The sequence below is a fragment of the Drosophila yakuba genome, chromosome 2L (assembly GCF_016746365.2).
Source record: "Drosophila yakuba strain Tai18E2 chromosome 2L, Prin_Dyak_Tai18E2_2.1, whole genome shotgun sequence".
In the NCBI taxonomy this organism is placed as follows: domain Eukaryota; kingdom Metazoa; phylum Arthropoda; class Insecta; order Diptera; family Drosophilidae; genus Drosophila; species Drosophila yakuba.
The window spans coordinates 1,129,268-1,148,493 of record NC_052527.2 but is presented as its reverse complement, the minus strand read 5'-3'; the positions used below and the strand labels follow the sequence as shown (position 1 = coordinate 1,148,493).

The window sequence follows — 19,226 nt, the reverse complement described above, 5'->3', positions numbered from 1 at the left end:
AAGCATTACTCAAAAGTTGAAGATTTTCTGTGAAAATCCATATGACATGTAGAAGTTTATACCTAATATATACACCTATATATTATATACCACATAAATCTGCATACAATATACATAAATATATATATATTTTTAATGTAGAGATATGTTTTGTAAAAGACAGGCATATTTTTAAAATTAAATACCTAAACTATGCAAAAATCAAAACAGCAAATGTATTCTAATTAATGCGAGACTAATTCATGCGATCTCTGTTGCCAAGCATCTCTATCAGCAAGTCACGGCACCGCAATCCGCTCAACCTGGTTGCCATTGTCCAATGACGAGAGGCACGCGGTGTAAGCCGGAATCTAATCTAATTTATGGTTGCCAGGTGGACGGCGCCAGCCCAAAGCCGGCGTCACCTGCTCTCCGCTAAGTAATCTGTAAACATTTGGGGCTTCTGGGATTCTCGCCCATTAATGTGACATCTTTCTGGGGATCGTAAAGCGGGATTTCACCAGCTCTTGCTGAATTTATGTCCCTTTGTCCGCGTGATGGGCACAGATTGCGGATTTCATCATTCTGCTCGAGATTCCCCGAATCGAGAAAACACCAATATTCGGTTTGTATTTCTTTTAATCGCTTTCATTACGATTATTGCTTTGGGTCTCTTTGAGGTGCCACTTTGCCGGCACAACTGGCGTTTATTATCGTTTCTGGGAATACGTTTTATCGCTTCCGAAATTGGTTTGTTATCATTGAACAGTGCTGTAGTTACAGATTTATTGGCTCTTTAATGGGTGTAAAATCCTAGTTGGCTTCTATCTGCGACAGGTTTTCATTTCCTTTCCATGACATTTAACACCAAGTTTAGAGGAAACTATCACTGTAACTACATAGTATCTAGCTTCTAGGGGATAATTATTTCCTTATTAATTTGAAAGACACCTCTTTTTAAAAGGTTTTGGCTGAGTTCTTGGAAAGGCAGCAACAGAGACTGCGGCTCCGGCTCTTGCAACTCCGTCTGCGCTGCCGCACATACCAATCCGGAGTGTTAAGGGAAACCAGACTACTTTCAGCTGGAAAATTGATTGAACAATTGAATGAATGGGGTACAAATGCCGTTAGGTAACTTACATTTCTGTGCTGGATCCAGGTCGGATTCCGGAGAAGCCTCTGTCAAGGGCATGTGGGCCTGCAGCTCCTCCAAAAGCTCGCTGAGCTCCTGCGAGTCCTTAACAATGCTGCACAGCTCCTCCTGCTGAAAGTCGGGATTGATTTGCTTGCACAGCAGAAATTGGCTGATGACATTGCCCAGATTGGACGGAGCTGTGCGGGATGGAGCTGGAAGGGAGTATAGACACGTTAGCCCAAACGCTCGTCCAGTATATCTGGATGCCTTACCATAGTACTCCGTCATGTCCAAGGGCACCAGCTGGATCAGACGATGGCTCTTGATCAACTCGTGCTGAAACTGCAGCGTGAGGTGGTAGAGCAGGGTCAGGTGCATCCTCTCACTGGGGCTGCCCAGGCAGTGACGCGGCTGGGGAGTGATTAGGTGGGCGGTGTGCTTACAGGCATCCACACAGCTGCGCCGCAGCTTCCTGATCTTCTCGCGCAGCTCGGGGGAATCGCGGGCCTGGCCAATGAAGATTAGCAGCTCCCGAAACTGGGCCACATAGCAGTTGATTTCGGTGATGAGCTGGAAGGGAAACAATTAAAATGGCATTGTTGGTATGGCTGTGGCGCAGGGAATGGCCTGCCTTCTGGGGATCCCGAGAAGGCAGCAGCAGCTGGGGCAGGTAAATGGACAGCCGATGGGCGATTATGGTCGAGTTCCTAATGGCCAAGGCCGTGCTGCTGGCCACACAGGCCGCTGGCTTCTCCTCCAGCCCGGCCATCGAGCTGATGCCTCCTCCGTGGGCCATGTTTGGATGCAGACTGCAGCAGCGGAGCTCAAGCCTCGAATGGGTTCTATAAAAAGCCAGGATACTCGTATATATGTATGTACATATGTCTGTGGGCTGGGTGGACTGTCTTATGCAAGCACATTGCTGCTGCCCCGTCTCATTACCTTGTGTCAACAAGTCACGCCAGCTAAACAGCAACAAATGAGCCTCGTGGAAAAATGTAAAAAAGTAACCCACCACAAAACCACCCTTTGTTTACCTCCATGCAGGATGCAGGCCCAGATGAAGCCATTATGAACGTAGCCATTTTAGCAGAGCAGCCAGAAGGTTGGTCTTTATGGGTTCACACAAAATATACAAGTTATGAGTCCGATTGCGAGTCCCTGAAGATGTCGTCGCCCATTTGATTGGGAGCATCGATGTACAGGTCAACGGAGTCGTAGTCGATGGCGTCCAGTTCCTCATAGATTATCATGTCGTCAATGGCATAGTTGGGCTCCTGCGGAACGATTGCTAATCATGATGACATATACAGGCTTCAAGGAAATGCCTTAACTTACTATTTTGGCGTACTTCCAGCACTCGATGGCCTTGTAGTTCTCGCCCAGCCTCAGGTTGATGAGCGCCAGGAAGCCCCAAACGTTGGGCACATGGGTGTCCAGGTGGGTGGCACTGACAAAGGACTCGAGAGCCATCTCCAGTTGGTCCAGCTTGTAGTAGGACTTGCCTATCATATAGTTGGCCACAATGGACAATAGTTGGCCAGCGAATGGGAAGTTCAGTGCTTCGATGCACTTGTTGTAGTTGCCCAGCTCGTAGGATATGTAACCCAGGCGCAGTCTGCTGACCTCAAAGAAGTCGCGTTGGTTCTCCTCGGGAGGCGGCAAAGTCAGGGCGCTCTCGTAGTACAAGGCTGCCTCCTCCAGGTTTCCCCGATAGAACTCCACATTGCCATTGATCTGGGCATTCATGGCGGCCTGCAAGGAAGTTAGAAACTCAGATCTGTGATCCCTATAGGAGTGCGAACAACCCACCAAATAATCACCTTCCTCGCCCTCCTCGAACTCAAAGCTCTGGGGCACAAACTCCTCGTCCAGTTGGTTGAGCATCATGTCCATCTGGGTCTGGAGCATATACCGATCCGCATCGCCGGCCAGATGCTCCACGGCAGCAAAGACCACCTGGGCGAACTCATAGAGGCCCAGGCGCGCAAAGGTCCTAAAGACCTCCAGGAACATGTTGCCCCGGCTCGTTGGTATGGTGATTTTAAGGTTCACATAGAGACCCCACAGGCTGTGCGGGGCATTGGAGGAGGAGTTGAGCCGGCAGTGTCCATAGTGATCCTCGAATCTCCAGTGGGCGAAGGCGCAGCCCGGCTCGTAGTTGAACCGCTTGTAGTAGCAGTAGAGCAGGATCCATGCGTCCTGCTGGCGGGGATACCGCTCGGCGTAGTTGGTGATGCTCCTCAGGAGACACTCGATGCAGTCGGGCGCGGTTTCCGGGTTGTTTCGCGTGTCCACGTAGTTGATGTACAACTTAATCCAGCCCCTATGTTATCATATCACTAAGGCATCACGTTTTGTGGAATATTAAAAGGCTTACGCAAAATAGTCGTGGGTGTCCGCCAGGTGGTTCTTTTTGAAGTACACTTTCGCCTTTTCCAGATCGCCACGTTCCATGTACGCAATCACCATGTAGAACCAGAAGCGCCCGTTGCTTGGATACTCCGTTATGGCCTGAAAATGAAGAAAAGTTATGGGGAAATTGATAATTGTTTCCTTATCACTCAGATTTCCGAGTTTTTCCACACTCATTCAATTAGTTTTAAAGCTATTGCAACTGACTAGTTATATTTGATTGTTGACAAATTTAGCAAGTAGATAGCTGTCTCTAACCACATTAATGATTAATTGTTTATTTCCGAATTTCGTTCATTCATAACTGATACACTACTGTTATTCATTATACGCAATCTAATCAAATTTGCGTACAATTTTTGTGAATCACTTACAGGTTTTGATGAAGAATTTTCATTTCCGGTTATATCATATCGGAAAGTTCATCAGAATTTCAAATCCCTTGTTCAATTAATCTTACATGACTCAGTTCAATCCTAATTCAATACTGTTTAAGCTATTAAATAACTCACGAACAAACAATAAACATTGCTAAATGACTGTTGATGGCAATTATTATATAGCTAAGTTGCTAGAACCTATTTATTAAGCTTAGATTCTTATAAAGAAAGTGTTTAATGATGGGATTGGTTACCCCAAGCACCCAAAACTCATCAATGATTCACACTTCCAGCGAATGAATCAATTAACTGACCTTTTCCATCAACAGGTTAGCGAGGTTTTCATCATTCACCATGAGGAGCAGCTTGACAGTGTTCAAGTAGTCGATGATGCGCTCCATTTGGATCTGCTTATTGATCGTGTAACTATCAAAGCCCTCGTTCTCGATCTGCTCCACCACTACGTGGACCCTGGGCTCCAGCTCATTGTAGGCAAATGCACAGAGATTCTGGGGATTAGAAAAACATTAAAATTTAATATTCAATACTCCTGTGAACGACGCACCGCAAACTCGACGCTGGTATGCGTGAGAGTCCTCGTGTTATAGACACTGCCCACCACCTTCATGAGGATGTTGGTCAAGTTTTGAACGGCACAGCAAAAGTGCTGCTTCTTGTCCTCCAGCTTCATCACCTTCTTGTCGATGATGAAGGATATGCAGTCCCGGATGAATTTGTCGAAGCGAGCGTAGCTTTCCATTTGGATTTCGCCCAGGGTCATCACATTTTGGGAACCGTAAGGACGATCGCAGAAGAGCAGCCGGTTCTGCCGAATGAAGCTGTCGCGGAACACCTTCAACTCCTTGTAGATCTCTCCAATCGGAGCCAGGAGGCACAGCTTGATGATGGCAAATGTGGGCAGGGATTTCGTACGCTCCACAGCCTTCAGGTTCATCATGCTCATCATCTTCTTGGGCCTAAGTTTTCCGAGGTAGTCTAGCTGGACAGCGAATCTCATGTTCTGCACTGCTCAGAATAGAATCAAAATGATATAGATTAGGATCCTTCCGATAGCACGATTAGTATGTAGTATATTCACCCCCTGGAAAAGCCATGATGGACGGGTCCAAAACCCCTTGGAAAACCTTCTGCGGCTTGGCGGCCCCGAACGTTTGGAAGGCCTCCACGACAAGGACGTACTGCTGGCAGGTTATGGCGTAAGAGAGAATGTTGGCCATACTCTGAGTCAGGATGAACCGGTGAAAGGAGTTGCAGACGAGGGCCTCGTCCATGACCGGGTCGATCTCCTCGAAGTCCGGCGTCATGGTCTCGGAGTAAAAGAGCTCCGAGAACAGTCGGTGCATCTGAACCTCCATGGCCGACTTCAGTCCGGTCACATTCCAGGGGCTCACGCTGCGCCGGAAGGACTCGAACACGTGGTGGTTGTCCTGCAGGCAGATGATCTTCCGCTCCAGGTTCCCGAACTCGCAGAGTGGAATGAATGTGTAATCGTTCCGGTCGCCGGGAAGCCGGGAGCGGAAGCTCACTCGCACCCACAGGGTCTCCAAGTCCAACACGTACTCATCCTTTAGGCAGTAGATGCTCTCAAAGGTCACGAACGCCATGTTGGTGAAGGTCAGCTTCTTGGCGATGGGCAGCAGGGTGTAGAGGTGCCACTCGGTGTGGACGGTGGAGCGCATCTCGTTGGGCACATCCGGCATGGGATAGAGGTAGAGCTCTTCGCAGATCATGCTGCGCCGGTGGCCGAACAACTTGATCACGTCCAGATAGCCCACGCAAAGGAGCACCAGCTTGACCGTCTCCTTGGCCTCGAAAACGTCATCGAGTACGTCATCCTGCGTGGTCGCCGTTCTGCCCGTCGATACGGTCAAGATTGAGTCTGAATCTGACTCCAGGTCGTGCTCCTCCTCTAGCTCCTCCAGCATCTCGTACGCCACTGGAATGTCCCTTCGCGGCGGAAAGACGCGCATGTACAGCTGAATGAGGAGCGGATTGTCCGCGGCATGGTTGATTCGGTCCACGTTGTCCTGCTGGAAGATGAGCGTGAACGTGGGCTTGGAGTGGAACTCCTCCTGCACAATGATTCCATCGGTGTTGTAGTGCTCGTCGCACTTCACCAGCAAACTGCCACCCTGACTAATGTGAATCTCCAGCGGATGCTGCGTGCGGGGCGTGTTGGCGATGACCGCCAGCTGGATGTACAGGAACACATTCGGTGGCTGTGGTTGGTTCTCCAGCTCCTCCTCCTTCTTCTTCGACCCCGCCCCCTTCTTTGCCTTCTTGGGCGGCATTTTAGCTTCACTTTTTAACTTTCGAATTGTGTTTGCTTTTAACGGAAAAGTCGTTGACAGCGTAGACAAATAATACCAAGGAAATACCGAAATCGGTAGCACTTTTAAAATGCTTTAAAAGGAGCTGTGCCACCTTAAGGGTGATTTTAGGGTTATTTTATGTTCGCTGTTATGAAAGCTTAATATATGCGTATAAATACGCATATTTATATTAACTAACATATAAAATAACAAATATGTATTTCGCTGTGCGTTTATTAGTATTTTTCTCTCGCCAGCCCTGGCATCGCAGACAGCTGTTCGCCGTGCAAGCAGTGCTACCAACTGCTTGCGGCCGCCACACGTGAAGTGCGGGAATAAACAACCAATTGGTCGGAATCGGTGTGTAATTATGCAACAAATGCTGTGTGAAAACTGCCAAAAACTGCGTTAATTTGCCGTCACTTGCGTGGATCGTGTGTGTCTAGCTGCAACTTATCGGAATGTATCGTTTGTTGGGTGCAAATCGGGCGGCAGCCGTGCAAAAGGCACTGCGAATACCGCCCACCGCTCACCCAACAACTACAACAGCAACAAACACAGTGTGCTGCGGCTGCGGATTTGCGCCTCCAAATTTCGTGAATTATCAGCAGTATTATCAAATGCTGTACCGCCGAATGCCGGCAGGTGAGTGGCGATAATGGGTAAAACGGCAGCGATCAAATGCAACATGTGCTTTTCTATTGCAGGCGCATTTACAGCAACAACAACCACAACCACCCGCACACAAACAACAACACCCACACAAACAGATGCGGTGGCCCAGGCGAAAAAGAAGCGATTGCGCAAGCCCCGCTACGCCAAATACGTGGAGCTCCTGGAGGGTAAGTACCAGTAGTTGTCACAGTAGTTGGACCCCGAATAAGCCGATCCTTTGCAGTCACCGAACAAGCCATCAGCGAGCGAAGATCGCGGGTGAAGCGGCTGAAGTCCAAGAAGCTGGCCGACTTCATACAGAAGGCGCAGCAGCAAATTCTGGAGCGTCGCGCCCGCGAAGATCGCAAGGATAAGAAAAGCAAAGGCCTAGTGGACCTGGCGCAGCGTCAGCCTGTGGAGTACCAGAAAATCGACATGGAGGCCTTGGATGGATCTATTCTGGAGTCCGGAATATACGACGATCGGCCTATGCTCTTCTTTGGCAAAGATGAGTACACCAAGCAGGTGATAGCGAATCCCGACGAGGTGCAAAACATTCTCAAGAGCTTTCACAACTTTCGCGACATCATAGAAAGCATGGGAAATGATCAGCACGAGGCGGATTTTGGGTAAGGGTAACAACAGCAGAGATTTAGCTATATGTCACTGTCAAATTCGTTCTTTCGTCTGCTAGTCTGAGTTCCGCAAAAGTGCTTTCTGAAGAACACGAACTCCTGGATCCGTTCGAAGCCATCGAGCCATACATCAATCCGCTGGACAGCAAACCTTCAGTAACAGCTGTGGCCATGCCCAACGCCAGTGCAGTCACAACCAAGTCGAAGAAACGGTGAGCAGTTTTGGCCAGATTTCATTATAAACTTCCCTAAACAAGTCTTTATTCTAGTTTCAAGTCAAAGGTTCACGTGAACGAGGAGCAAGAACGTCTGGCCAAGCAGCGGGCACTGCACATAAACCTGAACACATATCTGAATGTGTGCGTCTCGGCCAACATGCTGAATCGCGCCCTGTCCACCATCATTGCCTATCGCGGCAAAGTGAGGAAGAGTACTTTGCCGCACATGTCCGAAGGCCTCATCACCATCGATCTGTACAACATCCTGCTGCACGGCTATGCGGCCAAGGGATCGTTCGATCGATCCCAGGAGATCTTCAAGCTCATCGAAGAGGACGGACTGGCGTTCAATGAGCAAACCTACGCAGCCGTCTTCGAGTGCTTGGGTCGCCTGGAACCGGATGAAGAGAACCACCAGTTCATATCCAAATACGTTTCCCAAGCTGAAAAGGAAGGAATCAGTTTGAATCAAATTTTGGATAAGTCAAAGTTTGTGGCTGATCAGCGGGACATTGCTTTGGATGCGATAAGACGACTTCGACCGGATTTTAAGCCGGTCTATGTGCCACCGCAACTTGGATACGACAATGAACTCCTGAATCACCTCAACGAGCACGTTCTACCTGTTGGAGCTAAGGAAGAACCGGGAAAAGCTGACTACGCCATAATGAACTCCAAGCGAGGCTATACCACAGCTCAATTGGAACAGCTAGCTCGCGAGCAACTTAAAATTGAGTTGGACGGCAGCATTACCATCAAGTCCATCGAGAAATCCAAGGAGTTTGCCAACTCCGAGAAATGCGTATGCTACTTCTTAATTAATATAATATTCTCTTATCTAAATATGACTATTTCCAGCGCGAACGCTTGAGGGAACTGGAGGACACGTGGCGCAAGCAAATTTCGGCAGCCATCGTACGCGATCTCAACACGCTGCGTGCCCAAGTTCGCTTCAAGCCACACGGCTTCATGAACTACTACACATATCTAAAGACCCTCGACGCCTCGCACTTTGCAGACATTCTGATTAAGGAGCTGTACAAGCTGGCCGAGGGCTCAGAGACATTCAGTCCGACAGTCGGTCAGCTGTACAAAGAACTCGGGCAGAAGGTGCAGCAACGATACCAAATTGAGCAGAAGAAACACAATGGCACGCTGGAGAAGGTTGGCGAGATATACAGCTCGTATTGTGAACTGTGGGACAGTGGAATGTCACAGGATAACTCGCGACAGGCTTGGCAGCGTCTCGTGCACGAGCAGCGGGAAAGTGGACCCAGCATGGATCTGCCAGAGGTGCCATGGCCGTCAAATGTCCTGACCGGCGTGGGTCGATTTTTGTACAACATTCTGATGCGCGACATCAAGATCGATGCGCATATTATGAGGCAGAAGAGCAAGGCCAAAGCGGCCACTCAGCCACAGAATCTGTTGCCCGCCTTTTACACTCTTTTCCGAAATCAAGGACGCTTTGTTAAAGAGGAAGTCAAGCCGCATCCAGTGCTCTCGAGATTATTCCGCGCTTCCCGCCAACAGACGCTCACGTTTGACTCCAACCTGGTGCCCATGCTGTGTCCCCCGCAACCGTGGAGTACTCCGCACAATGGTGGCTACCTACTGAACAAGTCCGAGCTGATTCGCCTGCCTCACCAAGCCATCCAGCAGTGGGACCGCATTACCGCTTCCAACCCGCAGCACCTGTATCCTGCCCTAGACTCTCTGAATCAGTTGGCCAGTGTTCCATGGCGGGTGAACACCCAGTTGTTGGATGTGATAATAGGCGTGTTCCAGAACGGTGGCGATGCGAAATTGGACGTCCCTCAGCCGCCCAGTTCACTGCCTCCACTTCCCATGTTGCCAGCTAAGGATGCCGAAGGCAATGCCACCTCCAGTGCGGATCGAGCTAAGGAATTCCGGGACAAGCTCGGACATCGAAGGAAGCAGGCCGAGATGTACAGCTTGTGGTGCGATGCTCTCTATAGGTTGTCGCTGGCACAGCATGTAAGTTTTCTTAGAGCCTCTGTTATAAATTACCATTACCACCTTATTCGTTTTAGTACCGTGATAAAGTCTTCTGGCTGCCACACAACATGGACTTCCGTGGACGCGTCTATCCCGTGCCACCGCATCTCAATCACCTGGGCTCGGACCTGGCTCGTTCGATGCTCATCTTCGATCAGGCGCAGCCTCTGGGAGTGGATGGATTCAGTTGGCTTAAGCTGCACTGCATCAATCTGACTGGCCTGAAGAAGCGGGACTCGGTGAGGGAACGTCTTTTGTACGCGGAAGAGATCATGCCAGATATCCTGGACTCTGCCGACAATCCACTCACAGGGCGTATGTGGTGGGCCAAATCGGATGAGCCGTGGCAAACGCTGGCGTGCTGCATGGAAATTGCCAATGTGCATCGCTCTCCCGATCCCGCTGCCTATCTAAGTCGCTTTCCCATTCACCAGGACGGTTCTTGCAATGGACTGCAGCATTACGCGGCCTTGGGAAGAGACGAAGCTGGTGCTCGTAGTGTTAACCTGGCACCATCGGCCATTCCGCAGGACGTCTACAGTGCGGTAGCCGCTTTGGTCGAGAAGAGTAGGAAAACGGATGCCCAGAACGGCCTCCATGTGGCGGACGCACTGGCCGGATTCGTGCGCCGCAAGGTGATCAAGCAAACAGTGATGACAACGGTCTACGGAGTGACTCGTTACGGAGCCAGACTGCAGATAGCGCGGCAACTAAAAGACATCGACGACTTCCCCAAAGACTGGGTGTGGCCTGCGTCCACATACTTGACCACCAAGACGTTCGAAAGCCTGCGCGAAATGTTCACATCCACGAGAGAAATTCAGGATTGGTTCACGGAGTGCGCCCGCCTGATTTCTGGCGTGTGCAGCCAGAACGTGGAGTGGGTCACGCCACTCGGGCTGCCGGTGGTGCAGCCCTACAATCGCCAGGAGATGAAGCACTCGCCTCGCACCGGCTTCAAGGTCTCTGCCAACATGCCCATGGACATGTACGAGCGACCAAACATCCTGAAGCAGAAAAACGCCTTCCCGCCGAACTTTATCCATTCGCTGGATTCCTCGCACATGATGCTCACCTCGCTGCACTGCGAGCGGCAGGGCATCACGTTCGTTTCGGTGCACGACTGCTTCTGGACCCACGCCAACACTGTGCCAGAGCTCAATCGCATGTGCCGGGAGCAGTTTGTGGCCCTGCACTCGCAGCCCATTTTGGAGCAGCTCTCCGCGTACATGCGACAGACCTACAGCTTTAAGGATAAGTGAGTAATGTAACTTCAATCTTTAGTGCATTAACTATTAACTATGCTATTTATTCCAAACAGCGACTTTACGAACGATGGTTCCGTGGAGGACCTGTCCAAGCGCCAGCTGAACCGCACTTTGAAGCAGCTGCCGCAGAAGGGAGACTTTGACCTGCGCAACGTACTCGACTCAGTGTACTTCTTCAGCTAGATACGACTTAAGCAACAACAGTGCCTAGGCTTAAACGTAGTCATTACTTTTAGTTAGCATACCAGTTAAATTTGTTGAACAATTCGGCTTTCGATACCAAAAACACGTTGGAAAACAGAAGCTACACGAGGCGCAGATTGGTTCGACGCCAAATGTGATTTTGTAACGATCTTACATTAAATTGATTAAAAAAAGCTTTTAAAGGACGTGCTGTAATCATTTTCTTAACTGAGTCTCGGATAAAGAAGGCAGAGAAAATATAACAAAATCATCTTGTTTATATAATGCAAGCCGTTTCCGGAAAACGCGTGCCTTCATCAAAAGATCGATTGTGTTTTCCATTTAATTCCAATTTTATTTTAATGCTACCTCAAGGTTTTTCATTGCGGTTCCGAGCTACGTGAACGTGTGGATCTGCGCCACAAAACGATTGTTTAGTTCAATTTGGCCACTACATGGCGAATACCACCTGCTTTCTGTGTGTGCGAACTCATGTGCAGACAGTGAATAGTATGTGAGTTTATCTTGTGCTCATTGCTATTTAAGTTTAAATATTTTTGAGTGCTTCGCTTTGTTTATAAATATTTTATTTAAAGGTACCTTTAACTCTTCTTGCAGCTTGTGTGAATTGTGCTGAAAGTGTTTGTTTCTTTTCTTTTGTACTTCAATTAACTTGTGGCAATTCCATTTGATTGCTTTTAATTTTTAGACATACTCTTTTGCGTGGAGGGTTGGGCATCCATTGATTTATGGCCACATCTCGATATTTTCAGTTCCGACCGCTTTTGGCTGCTGTTTATCACACTTTCTGTGCTGGGAAAGTGCAACATTTTGCTTGTTTCAATAAAATAGCTTTCTTAGTGCTTTCTTATAATTATATTTGGGGGAATATAACTCAACATTATCCCAAGATTTTTAAATAGAATGGTTGTCATACCCAGAACTTGGTTCTGTAATATTTACTTAGCTGAAATCGAAAGTGGTTTCCAAGTCTTTGGCTTTCGACCTCATCCCGATTTGGCCAGTGGCGACCGCCTTGCTCCGCTTTCGTTTTCACTCACTCAGTCGGATTCCGAATCCGATTCCGAGTGGGATGCTCATCGGAGCACGCCATCGCTCGGACTCACTCCCCCATTTTACATGCGCCCACTTTGGCTGGCTACTGGTACTATCTCTGCCGCTGTTTCTGCCTCTGCCTCTGCCACCGGCTACCGGCGGCGTTGGCGTTGGCGTCGGCGTCGGCGTCGGCGTCGACTTTCTTTGGCCGCTCCGCTCTCATTTGTTTTTTTCGGCTCGGCGGCCGCTCGCTTCCGAGTTGCCGCTCAGTCTGAAAAGTTCATGTGACGCGTCGAGAACGTTGCGATTCGAGTCCGCTTCTGCCCGACTTCTGATTGCCGAGGCAACAGCGAGGGAATTCCGCATCTGGCATCTGCATTCGCATCTGCACTCGCATCTGCTGCACCTGCTCCGCCGCCCAGGTGGATCGCCCAGGTAATGGGAGCAGCGCGGCGGCTGATTAGCTTTTTATCACCGCATGTCACTGCAATCCATGGGATTGCGAGGGGAATGGGATGATCCGAGGGTGAAGAGCGGTAACCGCAGAGTGCAGTGCAAATTAATTTCAGCAAAGTGAATGTGTGCTAGAAGACACTAAGCAGCCACCAAACAAGTACACTGAGAAAGGTTCTTGCAACCTTAAAAATGTACTGTGTGCAAGAAACTGAATGGTGTGATCTTTGAAATATTCAATGCATATTATATTTAGTACATTGAAACATAAGAACAGTTTAATCTGAGACAGTATGAGCAAGTCAGGGAACTTGCAATCTTAAAGTGTGAATGCGTATTCAGTGTAGGGAAATTCTCTTAACTTAATATAATATGAATACAAATGAACTTGTCGCCTCCTCGTAGTTTGTGCTCATCCCCGGTGTTTGGCCAGTGTGACTCTCTGGCTCTGGTGTTCTGGTTTTCCCAGCTGAAGCTAAATCTTTCGGGTTTTCGCGTGCCCTGATGTCTTGATGTGTCTTTTGTGTGGCTAAATGCAAGTGAATTGTGCGAGTGGCAGTGGATAAATGACCGTTCATAAACGAATAAAGACGCTATCTGGGTGTCGCCCTTATCACGCTGAATACCGCATTAAAACTAATTCAATTAGGGGCCATGTGAGCGGGGGCATGCAAATTGCATGGAACGCTCCCAATCACATCAGTAGCATATATGCGCACATATAGATAAAAACTAAAAAAGAAATTCTGTAATTGGGACAATGGTGCGGGTGCAGAGGGAACTTAGTTGCCAGTTTGTTCGCTGCTCGTGATAATGTCATAACTGACGGCCTGTGGACGGGTTTGATTGAATTTGCAGGCGAAATTGAGTTGCAAATGAGTTTGACAGCAAGTGACGAAATTATCGCAGCGCGTTTGATAAAAAATTGATAGGGCCTCGACACGATTGCAATTGAAAATTTTTTAAATGGAAATTAACCCTTTTATGAGTGGCTTGTAAAATATGCATTTATGTACACAATGCACACGGAGCGTATACGTAACATGCACACTAGTTGAAAAAAGGAGAAAACTCTCATGAAGGATTTGCTAGAGATACCAAACTATGTTTCAATTAAAAAGGACTTGCAAACAGTTATCTAAACTTCATATTTCCCCAAAAAGTTCTCCTTTCCAGCGCCACTGGGCGTATACGTAATATAGGAGAAAACCCATTAGCAGTGGAACACAAGAACGGCTCCTAGGCGGTGACACGCTTGGTAGAGAGTCGACACGATTTCAATTAAAAACAGTTAACAATCGCCACGAATAGTGAAATGATTTTTATGGGCCAATCGTGCGTATGCGTAATATGTGTGTGCCCCGTATAATTCCGCCCCCTTTTACGCCTTCCACTTGCGACGCCTTTTAGGCCATATTTTGCGGTGTGCGAGCATCGCTTTGTATTTGGCTTTAATGGAAAAAGTGTGTCCGTACATCAAATGGGTTATTATCCATTTTGCCACGCTGGAAATGGCCATTTAAATTTATAGTCCTGGCCTGCCATGTGGCGTGTGGCACGCTGTCGGAGGATGAAGTGCCCATGATGAAGTGATGGTGTATGGTGATGGCATTGCATATTGGGTGCCTAAGTGTTGGGACTGGGTTTTATTTTATTTGCTTAGAGTTATTGCTTTGTTACCGCACCCGAAGTGGTAAAATCAGATAGTAGTGAGATAAACGCGATGCGTATTTTCCCTTCACTTGCTGACGCAAGCGCAAGCATCTTGAAATTCCAGCCAAATAGTTTGTGGAATGTTTGCGCCCCCCAATTTAATCGGAGCCCCGAACTATTCAGCAATATTTTTGCCAATATCAGCACTGTCTATATCACTTTCCATGCGCTTTTCTACGCCGCCAAAAAGGTTGAGTCACTCTTAATGCGTTCCCGGACAACTGAATTTACGCCAGGACTCAGCACGGGATATTTATTGCATATTTAAGCTACAAGAATATCCATTCAATGCCAGCGATGTCAGGAAAGGATGATGGCCATGAACACACAGTTCGCAAATCCAGCAGCCGCGGGTCGCGAGATAAGAAGTCAGTCACTTGCAGCCAGCTGTCAACCTAACCACTCGCCGCTTACCGCCTGTCACTGCCCCAATCCCACTGTCCACCCACCAAGCTCCACCCCCGCTCCATCCAACCCCTCCCCATTCTCATCGCGTGCGCTGCGACCATTATCGGGCAGGGGGAAGGGGGAGGGGGGCAAATGAAGTCAAGTGCGAGTGCAGGCAGAGATTACGCTTTTTGGCAGCTCACTTTTCGGCCGCCGGAGGCACTAACAGAAATCCGGCGACAAACGCGGTAATTTATGGGGAATGCCATTGGAAACATATTAGAAAGCGAGATTAAATATGAAAATATTTAAAAGCATTGTTGGGAATAGCTTAAAGTATATTTTATACATTTATCTAATATTTACTTACAAACAAACTATAGCATTACATTCCCCTAATTTATTATTGCATTTATTTACCTATTTAAATGGTAAATCCTCCTTAGCTGCGTGTTCTTATACTTGCGTTTATAACATCCATTATGTTTCCCTGATTTTCTTACTCTGCTGCCATTTGTCACTTGGCCGCCTGGCGTGAGCAATTAGACCAGCTCTGAAAAACCCAAATCAGACAATCTGACCACTTGTGCCTCCATTTGGGACTGCATTGATTTCCACTTTGGGAAAGCCGTGCGACAGGTCTCCTTTCGCTTTCGCTTTCGTTGGTGTTATTTATGGATGCGAATTAATGTACGGCTGGCATGCACAACAACACTGTGGGCCAAAAGCGAAGGGACATGGCCAATGCCAAGGCGGCAGCACTTCACTTTGTTTGCCTAAATGCGGTGCTGTCGTCCATTTCGGGTGCCATTATTACGAGCGTTTCCGTTCGGAGATTTCCGGTGATTATTTCGCTGCTGGCTGGGAATAGTCATGGTTTGGGTCTAGTGGGGTAGCTTCCAAGTCAAAGTCCTGTAGTCCTGATTGAATTAAGCCAAACGATCCTGGCCAGCAGTGCATAATGACACGCAGCTTAATTATAACCCGCTCGCAAACGGCACACCTGGCCCACTTACCCTAATTGAAATTGATGGCGCTGGCTCCCAGTTGCAGATACAGATACCAGATACTAGATACCAGATACCAGATACAATTTGTATACGTTCGAGACTCAAAATTCCACCTGACAGCCAGCTGCCGAACAGAATCGGTGGTCTGAATGCAGTAGTAACACCGCTGATGTTTCGTATCGATTAAAAGTGCCACACACAATTGTGCCAAAATGTATTTGCTGCTTTTATCGTTTTCTGAAATATTAAAGTCATGTCAAACAATGCGCCAAAGGCGGCTCAATACACGGTTCTGTTTTGTTTCTGTTTCCACTGATATAGGATTGTTTGGGTAGTAGGGGTCTTATGAGGTGGGGCAAATCGCTAGGTTTGGCCCACACGAATGTACTAGATACCTACACATATTGTACCTATGAGATACTCAAAGGCAGAAGCTAATGCAAAAGCCACAGAAAAGCCAAGTGGCGGAAATGCTAGTAGAAAACAAATAAAAGAACAGGAAAGAGGGCAAATTAAATTGGGGCAATGCGAACCAGCTATACACTTTTTACAAACATGATTAAGTTGTTAAAGTTCATAAAAAGTATGTAATGCAAAGTTCAAAGTTCATACTTTAAGACAACTTCAGTTAGTTTCAATACTTTAATGACTTCTGTTTCGAATTGTCACACTGATTATCGCAACTTGCAAAAGCTGTTATCTCACCAGTTAACACATTTTCCGACTTTCCTCCACGGCCAAGTGGAAAACGCATTGGCTTTACACTTGCTTACAGCCAAGCTGACAAGGCCAGTCACTTCGGCGAGCCAAGGTCATCCAGAGGTTGGCACATATGAATATGCAAGTGCGACAAAAATACGCCTTTTGATATCAATCTGCAGTTAAATCTTTAATCGCCGAGCCAAGCAACTTTATTAGAGTATGCAGAAAGCGATGAAAGAGGGAATAGAATTGTGGCAAGTTGAACGTGCTGCTGAGCTGGGCATTAATAGGTTTTTGACTTGCCATAAAACTGGCAGAGCAGAGCAACAGAGCCCGAAAGCAGAAGCCACAATCAAAGAGAGTTGTCCACTCTGTCAGCGGTGGAATGACATGGCTAAGATGGCCGAGATGGCCAAGAAAATCCCCTCCTGAGCCGGAGTGAGTAGAGCGAAGCTTGAATTGCTCGTTGGCCTTTAAAATCAGATTTTGGCCAAAATCAAAAGGGGCAGCGATGTTCATGTAACATTTTGGCAGCTCTTTTCGGGCCTTGATTAGGTTCGCCCATTCGAGTTGCCTTCGTAATTGGCCTGTTGCGGGTCTGTGGCTAATAGCATTTGACCGGTAATTGGCCACGTTGGGTTGGGAAATTAATGCGATTCTCCTGCACCGAGTGGCCGTTGCCATGGCACTTCATAATTACCATGGGATTCCATCCACCTCCACTCCGCACACCTGAAAAATTGACCAAAAAACTAGAGAATTCACGCAATTAGGCTGGTTCACATCATTTTCTGTCCGGCCATCGCCATCACACAATATTTAAGACATTTTTCGGGGAAGTTACCAATAAAGGTGAAGCCCGCATAACGAACTCTTTTCTCTTTCTTGTTGCCCCTTCCGCTCGATTTTCAATTTGTCAACGGTTTTGTGTTACGTGTCTCCAAGTCTAGACGACAACTTAATCAGTGAAAAAGCTGTGGGCTCATGAATTGAATTGCCAGCCAGTAAATAAATGCCACCACTGTCTCACTGACTGTTATTCTCATTCGCTGGTTTGCTGCGAAATACGAGCTGGCTGTGAAATATTACCACTAAATCAATCTACACAACATCCCATGGCATCTAAAGGGTTACATGCATGAATCCAACACTTTCCCTTGCCAGTTTCTAGACACAAACTTTAAGTTTCCTCCAATTGATTAAAGACTTGAAATGGATGGGCAACAGGGTCACAAGTCCTTCCTCCTACCTTTCGACTTGTTGGCAGCCTTGAACTCGGCAGGTAAACAAATTTGTTATCAGTTTAGTTGCATTTTTTCCATTTCGTTCGACTCGAATCCATTATATTCATGTCTATTCATTTGTTCTCCTTCGCTTCATGCACACACACCCACACAAGTTCGCATTGTGTTCTTCAATAGAGAAGCCCATCAGTTTTCAGTGCTTTTCCGTTCCTCATTTATCTATTCAATCAGAAAGTCAACCAAGTCGGAAAAGCAGAGCCCCTTGCCAAAAACAAAAAAATTGAACATTTTAAGACGGTCGAGGCTCCTGGACTACGAGTACGTGGCTCAACTTGTTCAAAAATTCATTTTGCTCGGCGCTTTTCTGTTTACTCAGTTGCAGTGCGGGGCTGCATGTTGCTGCTTTCCATCTCAGCGTTTTCCGTTTTCCGCTTTCCCCGCAATTTTCCTGTTGCTCCCCACTCACTCACTCAGTCACCTATCTCCTCCGCTCCATCTCACTCCCACACGCCGTCCGCTTTGCTATTTTATTTGCTGATTTAATCGCGTCTTGAAGCTTCCTTCCTGTGAGTGCTTGTGGGGCAGGGGGCTGGTGGCTGGTGGCTAGTGGGAAATGGCTGGGAAATGAGCGGGCAAATGGGCGGGGAAATGAGGAGGGGGAGGACTGGCCAGTCTGCTAGCCAGAGGGCAGTGGCATTTCGGAGGCGTAGTTGCCGACACGCGCACACAGACTCATAATCAAACGTAATGTGCTGTGAGGCAATGGCAATCTATAACCACCGGCCATGCAACAGCTGGCCCCCGATGGCAAAGGGGGGGTTTATTCGTAAGGGGGGATTGGGGAAAGCAAGCGAAAGATGAGAAAATGATTGCGAAACTGGCATAGCAAGTCTTCAGTTGTCTTCGCTCCATTTGAGTTTCGAGAACTCTATACGCCTGTTATTAAATCCGATGAGACTGCCACCGAATTCCCGGAACTTTGATTCCATTTCGAACTTGAGAATGCTCCATATACAACGTATGTACTTTCCCTGCCTGCTGAATAATTACATAATCAATTACTACGTTGTTCCAGCACTTAGCCGAGTGCGCTAATCATTGGATCAATTGTCTAACCGGCAAAGTTTGTTTGTCTGTCGTGTGTTTGTTCTATGGCCCACGTTTCACCCAATTATCCGCTGCAAGTCTCTGTGAATTTCCTTGAGCAAAGCGACTCATTAATTGAATTAAACAGATCGATGGCATGGAATCGAGCATGCGAGCTGACAGGCTTAAAGAAGAAATGTCGAAGTTGGAACATCTTAATCTCGGCTAGCAAGTAGCTCGTCGTCTGTAGAGCAGACTGCTGGTCAATGACAGACAGTAGAGTGCCTTTGACTTCTGCTTCTACTTGTGCTCGCTTGTTTGTTTTCACTTTTCACGTTCACGTTTGCCACTCAGCC

The 19,226-nt window shown here is 47.7% G+C and overlaps 3 protein-coding genes across 7 annotated transcripts; 1 reads left to right on the top strand and 2 right to left on the bottom strand.

Moving 5' to 3' along the window:
- Positions 1–115: 115 nt before the first annotated feature.
- LOC6526382 lies at positions 116–1,941 on the bottom strand. Of its 4 annotated transcripts, none has more exons than XM_039371718.2 (5): positions 1,746–1,941; positions 1,387–1,684; positions 1,120–1,326; positions 931–1,061; positions 116–874 (listed from the first exon to the last, which is right to left on the bottom strand). In XM_039371718.2, the coding sequence occupies exons 1-4, from the start codon at positions 1,908–1,910 to the stop codon at positions 937–939; spliced, it is 795 nt and encodes a 264-aa protein (XP_039227652.1). In that variant the 5' UTR covers positions 1,911–1,941; the 3' UTR covers positions 116–874; positions 931–936. The 4 variants fall into 4 exon arrangements, with proteins under 4 accessions (XP_039227652.1, XP_039227653.1, XP_039227654.1 ...); XM_039371719.2 differs by having other exon boundaries at positions 116–868; XM_039371720.2 differs by having other exon boundaries at positions 116–862.
- Positions 1,942–2,198: 257 nt separating this feature from the next.
- Positions 2,199–6,292, bottom strand: LOC6526381. 2 transcript variants are annotated; one of them, XM_039371715.2, is made up of 7 exons: positions 5,009–6,292; positions 4,475–4,935; positions 4,224–4,418; positions 3,495–3,628; positions 2,927–3,440; positions 2,453–2,869; positions 2,199–2,405 (listed from the first exon to the last, which is right to left on the bottom strand). In XM_039371715.2, exons 1-7 carry the CDS (start codon positions 6,219–6,221, stop codon positions 2,364–2,366), a joined length of 2,976 nt encoding a protein of 991 aa, XP_039227649.1. In that variant the 5' UTR covers positions 6,222–6,292; the 3' UTR covers positions 2,199–2,363. The 2 variants fall into 2 exon arrangements, with proteins under 2 accessions (XP_039227649.1, XP_002087500.1); XM_002087464.3 differs by having other exon boundaries at positions 2,199–2,391; positions 5,009–6,291.
- A 238-nt stretch (positions 6,293–6,530) lies between these two features.
- Positions 6,531–11,425, top strand: LOC6526380 (DNA-directed RNA polymerase, mitochondrial). The gene is made up of 8 exons (XM_002087463.3): positions 6,531–6,887; positions 6,950–7,084; positions 7,141–7,525; positions 7,591–7,743; positions 7,801–8,551; positions 8,608–9,747; positions 9,804–11,026; positions 11,090–11,425. The coding sequence occupies exons 1-8, from the start codon at positions 6,704–6,706 to the stop codon at positions 11,217–11,219; spliced, it is 4,101 nt and encodes a 1,366-aa protein (XP_002087499.1). The 5' UTR covers positions 6,531–6,703; the 3' UTR covers positions 11,220–11,425.
- The last annotated feature ends 7,801 nt before the right edge of the window (positions 11,426–19,226 follow it).